The sequence below is a fragment of the Dermochelys coriacea genome, chromosome 9 (genome assembly GCF_009764565.3).
Source record: "Dermochelys coriacea isolate rDerCor1 chromosome 9, rDerCor1.pri.v4, whole genome shotgun sequence".
In the NCBI taxonomy this organism is placed as follows: domain Eukaryota; kingdom Metazoa; phylum Chordata; order Testudines; family Dermochelyidae; genus Dermochelys; species Dermochelys coriacea.
This window is the reverse complement of record NC_050076.1, coordinates 57,251,320-57,259,040: the sequence shown is the minus strand read 5'-3', so window position 1 is coordinate 57,259,040 and position 7,721 is coordinate 57,251,320. Positions and strand designations below refer to the sequence as shown.

At 48.5% G+C, this 7,721-nt stretch overlaps 1 protein-coding gene across 1 annotated transcript in view; it reads left to right on the top strand.

The window, feature by feature from the left end:
• Nucleotides 1-800: 800 nt before the first annotated feature.
• Nucleotides 801-7,721, top strand: part of CROCC2 (ciliary rootlet coiled-coil, rootletin family member 2) — a 193,938-nt gene continuing 187,017 nt past the window's right edge. Inside the window, exon 1 of the mRNA XM_043491634.1 lies at nucleotides 801-1,145. Coding sequence (XP_043347569.1) covers nucleotides 1,092-1,145 — 54 coding nt within the window. The 5' untranslated portion in view covers nucleotides 801-1,091. The remainder of the gene's footprint in view (nucleotides 1,146-7,721) is intronic.

Below are 7,721 nucleotides of genomic sequence, written 5' to 3'. Positions count from 1 at the left end.
TGGAGCCGTGGCGTAAGGGTGATTATGGTCTCTGTCCTAGGGTAGGAGACTGGTTGGTGTGCCATTAGTGGATGATTTGCAGGTGCACCCTGTTGATCATGGTGGTGATAACCATGGCTTGGAATACATCTGAGGCTGAAAGGTGGTATCTGGACAGGAGGAGACAGCAGATAGATCCCTCGGGCTGGGTGAGAGTTATTATATTAGACTGAAATGTGCTTTCCCTTTGCCCTGTGCTGTTTAGGATGGCTTAGGCACTGCTCCCCCCAAGAACACATGTATTTTACAGCTGACCTATTAGTAATAATCCCCCTTCCTCTCTCTGGATGTTAATAAATATTAAAGAAGCTGTATAGATAGTAATGAATATCAAGAGTAATGGATGATCAAATATACTCAATACACCTGTGTGCTAATTAAAAATGATCAGTAATGATATTTGTGAATGGTAATTAATAGTGAGTGTTAGTTACTGAATATTCATGAGAATGATTCCTATCGGTGCAGCCTGGTGCATAGTAAAGAGTGGCGATCAGTGCTGATGAGGGTTGGGGAATCCGGCACGGAGGATCCCAGCAGCAGGAGACAACTTCCAGCAAGGCCTGCTTTGCTCTCGGGGCCGGCCGGGCAATCCTCTATTTCCTCTCTCCCGCCACCAGTTTGCCCGGGCGTTCCCGAGTCTCCAGCAGACAGCCCGCGCCAAGCCGCGTCCTTTGGTCCCTATGGCAACCCCAGGCCTGCGTTCTATTTCCATGGCAACTCCGGGCCCTCGGCGTCCCGGTTTCCACAGCAACCACGGCCGGAGCCTGGCGCTTCTGCTCGGCTCCAGGGAGAGACAGCTGCGGATCCCGATCAGCGACCTGCGGGGGCACCGGACCTTGAACCCCGCGCCGCGAGCCCCATCCCCCGGGACCACTATTCTCAGGCCTGTGGCCCCCAGGGCCCCAGACCTGTGACATCCTCTATCCACCGGGCCTGAGACCCCGTTACCACCGGCAACTGCTAGCCGTGCCCTCTGTGTTGCATAAGAAGTTGCTGTACAGAGGTTAGGAAGCCCAGCATGAGTTTGGGTTAGACCCCGGCTTTGAGCGATGAGTGAGTGGGGTGACAAGAAGCCAGGACTGAGGCTGGAGGCTACGATCCAGGTCAGTGTGTGGCTCCCCGACCACTACTCTCACCCTCCCCCCCCATTGCAGAAACCAGTGTGGGGAGGAAGGGTTTAAAGCAAGACCATTCCGCCCCCTTCCCTCCAGATCAGAGCTAGGCAGGGGGCAAAAGAGTTAAATCTATCTTATTCCCTCCCCCTCTTCTCTCCGGAACTGCAAAGACTGGGCTGGGGAGGAGAGTTAAATCAACCTCATATCCCAAAGTGCTGCAAGGATCAGGAGTGTAGTGAAAAGTTAAATTAATTCTCCTTCCCCCCCCCCCCACTTCCCAGCTGTTGCTCTCAGCTGAGCTGTGATTGAGAGCATAGTACTCCTTTGCCAAAAGAGACAGGCTGTGAGGACACTCTAGGAGTAGCACAGCAAACATTTATCAATTTAGGACAGCAGAAAATAAAATGAATTTAATGTCAATAACAAGAACGCTGTGCTGGACTGGAGTCGAGAGTATTGGTGCGGGGGGGAGGGAGAGGGGTAGAACAACATAATGCTGTGACTCTGCTGCATGATTTGGGCATCCCTTCCACTTAACTTTGGTTTCAGGTGCCACATGAGGCCTTGTGTGGGCCCCTGGGGCCCTCAACAGGAATGGGAGCCAAGAGAAGGTTTGACTTTCCCCAGCTGAGGAAATGGAGACCCACCAACTCTCACTTACCTCAAGGGCGAACCTCATTTTGTGCTCATTTTGAGGCCATTTTAAAAGCCTGTTCCCCTTACAAAGGAGGATTTCCTGTGAGTTTCAGTGAGTGTTGCTCAGTCTGATCTGAAATATCCCTCCTCCCACTTGCTGTAGATTGGCAGATGAGCGCTCCCAACATTCATTTGGCAAAATTTGCGTGCATGGGCATAGGTAGGGAGAAGAGTCTGAGCCACAGCAGCTCCTCAGATAGCGAAGAGCTCAGCACTGTCTTCCCCTGCAACCCTCTGTCTGTGGCCAGTAGACCTACAGGTCAGACCCCTTATGTTTAGTGCTGTCTGTTGTGTAGATGCTGCTGTTACTAGTACCACCTACATTGACCTGCACATGTTCAAGTTCTGATTTGCTCAGGTGGGTTGTGGGTCATGTTAAATGGTTTTGGCTGCAAATACAGGGCCTGGTGTTACATCAAGTGTGTTTGGCTTGACAGCAGATGCTGGGATGGTAGTGCTTAGCAGCCCGAGTGCCAAAATGGACAGTGGCATTGCTCACCTACATAAGGCAGACGCCCCTTTGCAGTTGTGAAATTTTATTCTGAGCTGATCTTCTGTCTGTGGTATAAGGTAAATAAATGCAGATGCTTATCTGATAATCCATGCATGTCTCTGGTGCTGCACTGAGACTTTGCTTACATGCCCTTGCAAGCTCTTTGAATGCTTTCTGCATAAATGTTTAGATTATAGCATGCAGAGTGAGGCTATGTCTCCACTACACACCTTTTAGTGACAAAGTTGTGCGGCTAAAGCCGTGCCACTAAAAGGGGTGCAGTGTAGCTGCTGTTTGTTGGCGGCAGAGAGCTGTCCCGTCGACAAAAAACTTCTACCCCCAATGAGCGGCGGTAGCTTTGTCCACAGGAGAGCGCTCCTGTTGACAAAGTGCTAATCATACCGCACTTTTCATCAGTAAAACTTTTGACATTCAGAGGGGGGTATTTTTTCACACTTCTGAAGGACAAAAGTTTTGTTGTTCAGGTTCCAGTGTAGACAAAGTATACAAAATAAAATATCAGTATAATGGACACCAAGATTTATGTCAAAATAACTGAAAGAGGCAGAATTGGGGAAGTTGGTGTTTTTTAGAGCTGTCATCACATCCAAGGGCCACTAGAGGGCAGAAAGATCTCAGGAGGAGGAAAAGAAAAGATGCTCAGGAGGCAACAGGATTCAAGAGGAGCTGGGAGCACCCGCTGAGGTTTAGGCTCTAAGAGTGGGCAGGGCAGTAATGTGCTGGAGGGGCTAAAATTCTGAAGGGAAGGTTGGGCTGATTTCTCCGCTTGTCTTGGGGCTCACACTCTTGGCTGGATGCTGCTAATCTATCCCTGGCAGGGAAAGCTGATCACTGGGATGCATCACAAAATTTTGCAGATCAGTCCAGGGCCAGGTTGTTCCCAGCAGCTGATTTAAAACTGAACAAATATGGTTAAAAATGAAACAATTGTGTGAGGCTCTTATGACCATCGGCACTGCCAGCCTGAGCCCTGCATTTTAAGGGACAAGCTGCAATGTCTTTGAAAGCCTAGAACCAGTCTCAGAGGCTTTGAAATAGAAGCCCCAATATCTGCACCAAGAGATGAAGAAGAATCTTGTTTTTGTGTTGCTGGTTGTGGCTCTGGCTGCTAATATGTATGCTGACTCAGGCTGTTGTGTCTGCCTAGAGTCTAGCTGAAGTCAGTGGGAACCCATGCTAGCAAGGGGTTCATATTAGCAGATAGATTTGCAAGACTATGGTTGTGCTGCCCCCTAAGAATGTAACACTCCCTCCGCACAAGTGTCACTGTCCATAGGCAGTTTCATCTCACTCCAATGCATTGTTCTGTCCCCTACTCAGTGTCCACCGAATTTTCCACCGAATGCATCCGATGAAGTGAGCTGTAGCTCACAAAAGCTTATGCTCAAATAAATTTGTTAGTCTCTAAGGTGCCACAAGTACTCCTTTTCTTTTAGTGTCAGCTCTGTCACCCTGTTGTTTTCACATGGTTATCAGTGGTATGATTCTGTCACTGATTGTCAATAGCACAGCAATGCCCCACTTTGCATCCAAGGGTGCTAAAGGAATTGGCAGATGTGATTGCAGAGCCATTGACCATTATCTTTGAAAATTCATGGTGACGGGGGAGATCCCAGAAGACTGGAAAAAGGCTAATGTACTGCCCACTTTTAAAAAAGGGAAGAAAAAGGATCTGGATAACTGCAGGCCAGTCAGCCTCACTTCAGTCCCTGGAAAAATCATGGAGCAGATCCTCAAGGAATCAATTCTGAAGCACTTCAAGGAGAGGAAAGTGATCAGGAATAGTCAGCATGGATTTACCAAGGACAGGTCATGCCTGACTAACCTAATTGCCTTCTATGATGAGATAACTGGCTCTGTGGATGAGGGGAAAGCAGTGGACATATTATTCTTTGACTTTAGCAAAGCTTTTGATACGGTCTCCCACAGTATTCTTGCCAGCAAGTTAAAGAAGAATGGGCTGGATGAATGGACTATAAGGTGGATAGAAAGCTGGCTATATCATCGGGCTCAACGGGTAGTGATCAATAGCTCCATGTCTAGTTGGCAGCTGGTATCAAGCAGAGTGCCCCAAGGGTCGGTCCTGGGGCCAGTTTTGTTCAATATCTTCATTAATGATCTGGAGGATGGAGTGGATTGCGCCCTCAGCAAGTTTTCAGATGATACTAAACTGAGAGGAGTGGTAGATATGCCAGAAGGTAGGAATAGGATACAGAGGGCCCTAGACAAATTAGAGGATTGGGCCAAAAGAAATCTGATGAGGTTCAACAAGGATAAGTGCAGAGTGCTGCACTTAAGATGGAAGAATCCCATTTATTGCTACAGACTAGGGACTGAGTGGCTAGGCAACAGTTCTGCAGAAAAGGACCAAGGGGTTATGGTGGACGAGAAGCTGGATATGAGTCAACAGTGTGCCCTTGTTGCCAAGAAGGCTAATGGCATTTTGGGCTGTATAAGTAGGGGCATTGCCAGCAGTTTGAGGGATGTGATCATTCCCCTTTATTCGGCATTGGTGAGGCCTCATCTGGAGTCCTGTGTCCAGTTTTGGGCCCCACACTACAAGACGGATGTGGAAAAATTGGAAAGAGTCCAGCAAAGGGCAACAAAAATTATTAGGGGGCTGGAGCACATGATTTATGAGAAGAGACTGAGGGAACTGGGATTATTTAGTCTGTAGAAAAGAAGAATGAGGGGGGGATTTGATAGCTGCTTTCAACTACCTGAAAGGGGGTTCCTAAGAGGATGGATCTAGGCTGTTCTCAGTGGTAGGAGATGACAGAACAAGGAGTAATGGTCTCAAGTTGCAGGGGGGGAGGTTTCGGTTAGATATTAGGAAAAAGGTTTTCACTAGGAGGGTGGTGAAGCACTGGAATGGGTTACCTAGGGAGGTTTTTAAGATCAGGCTTGAAAAAAGCCAAAGCCCTGGCTGGGATGATTTAGTTGGGGATTGGTCCTGCTTTGAGCAGGGGGTTGGACTAGATGAGTTCCTGAGGTCCCTTCTAACCCTGATATTCTGTGATTCTATGACACACATTGCTTGCTACTTGTAAGATCTGTTTAGAGCACTGAAACTCACTAGGCTCACCAAAGCGACATGCAGGAGTCCTGCAAACGACTAAACCATGGGTAACATTCCCCTCAAAGCCTGATCTTTATATTGTCTTTTTCCTGACTCTCCTGAGGATCCTTGTGTTTTAGGCAGATGGGTCTTTTTAACAGTGGGGGGGAATTAGGTCTCTTTGGACTCTGGGGCTGTCAATTCTCGGATTTCAGTTCACCCCCCTGAAGTAACGGCCCATAAAGAAGGGAGTGACTTGGCCTATCAGCTGAGGCTGGGAATTTGAGAGCCTGGGTAAAGAGATGAAACTCTATTGAAAAGTGGCCAAAGTTCAAGTTAAGACAAATTCCTTCTGGGAGTAAATTCCTGGGCTCACTACTGAGAAGTCCCTGCCTCTGAAACCCATCACCTTGACGCCTGGATGCTTAGATCCTGCATCCTGGATGAGCATAGGTTGGACAGCACATAGGAGATGGAGAGCCAGTCTTTTAGAGGCCACAGCTATTTAGAGCCTTGGAACTGGTGGCCAGCCCTTAGACTTTCATTTGGGAGTCTCCCTGGAAGGCTCAGCCAGCCAAAAGAGTGGAGCCAATCAAGCTGCCTGCCTCAATCAAAAGGAGAAGGGCTGCATTGTACCCGAAGCCGACTTTCTGGGGGGCTTTGGTGGGTGAAGCCAGGCTAAGCACATTGCAGTAGCCAAGCCTAGAGGTAAAGAACTCATGGATAATTGAGAGGAGGAGGTATCATCCCTGCAGGCTGAGGCAGTTTGTAGTCATGCGTAACCCTTTACAGCCTCCTAGGAAAGGAAGTAGAATCCAGTTCTAAGTGCTGAGCAACCTCAGCTGGCAGCGAGATCAGTCTCCTAGAAGGTGCTCAGCTCCTGGCAGGATGGGGCCGAGCATTTGCTACCCTGCACTGCTGGTTTAGGACACTGACATCTTTCCCTACCACAGCAAGCCCCCTTCGTGTAAGTGAGGGTCTCTATATTCCAGCCTGCTTTAAGTGCAATGGCAATGTGGCTTGCAAATGACTTCACTTGCCCTTGGCCCTGTTGACTGAAAGAAGTGCAGCATCAGCTCTGCACAGGACATGTCCACTATCAGGGCCTCATTTCCTGGCTGTGCAGAGAAGATGGACTTCTCAATCTGCTAGTTTTGTCCCTCTCTCCTTCTGTGATTCACCCTAGCAGGAGGAAAAAGGCAGTGTCAGGCCCAGCCAGCACCATTCGGATACTGCACCCAGCGCTGCTCCTTCTCCAGCTGCCCCAGCTGTGTTGAAATTACTGGCACCAATGGGAGTCCCTGTCTCCTTGGGTCCTCCCATTCACTGTACTGCAGCCTCCAGCTGGAACCCATTACCCAGCCAGTGCCAAAGTGTTTGCATCAATTCTGGAGCTAAGAGGTGGCCTGAAAGTTATAAATGACTCAAGTTTTTGTGTGTCTTGCAGTTTCCCTGCTAAGATGTGGCATGTGTGTGTTAAAGGGGAAACCCCAGAGCAGCTAGGAGTAGGTGGAGGAGGAATGGGATTATTGTTAAAGGGACACCATGAGCCTGAAAATCACACTGCTCCATGCACATTTTTTACCTGCTGTTGTTACAGACAATGCCTCGGGACCCCAGAACTGTAGGAGATTAGTGGGGAAAACCCCATATTTCTCTCTTTATCCCAGTTTGGTTGCTCTGTGCCTTTGGCAGAGAAATTGCAGAGTCAGTTTAACTGTTTCCCTCGAACAGCCAGTCAGGCCCTGATCCTGCAAACACTGAAGCATGTGCAGAGCGTGACTCATCTGAGCAGCCTCCTTGACTCCTAGGGGCTATTTCCATGAGTAAAAAGTTAGGCATGTGCTTAAGTGTTTCCAGAACTGAGGCCTTAGTCAGTCTGGTTACCCTCATGTTGTGTGGGTTCCTAGCTATTAGAACAAGCAGCTGCTTATGATGAGAGACAAGTGAAGTGCTTGAACTACTCTGGGGGCCTTAGGCCTACTTCCATTTCATCCTCTAGAGGGTGCAACTGTTAGTTTCATACCCTGCTTTAGCAGAGATTTATATTTGTGGGGGGTGAATAGTCAGCTGACCATGAGTCTCAGTGCGAAACTGTGGCCAAATGGGCTAATACGATCCTGGGCTGCATAAACAGGAGAATTGCAAGCCAGAATAGAGAGATCATTTTACCTCTATATTTGACAATGGGGTGACAGCTACTGGAACACTGTGTCCCGTTCTGGTGTCCACAAGTCAAGAAGGACATTGATAAATTAGAGAGGGGTCAGAGAAGAGCCACAAGAAGGATTAGAAA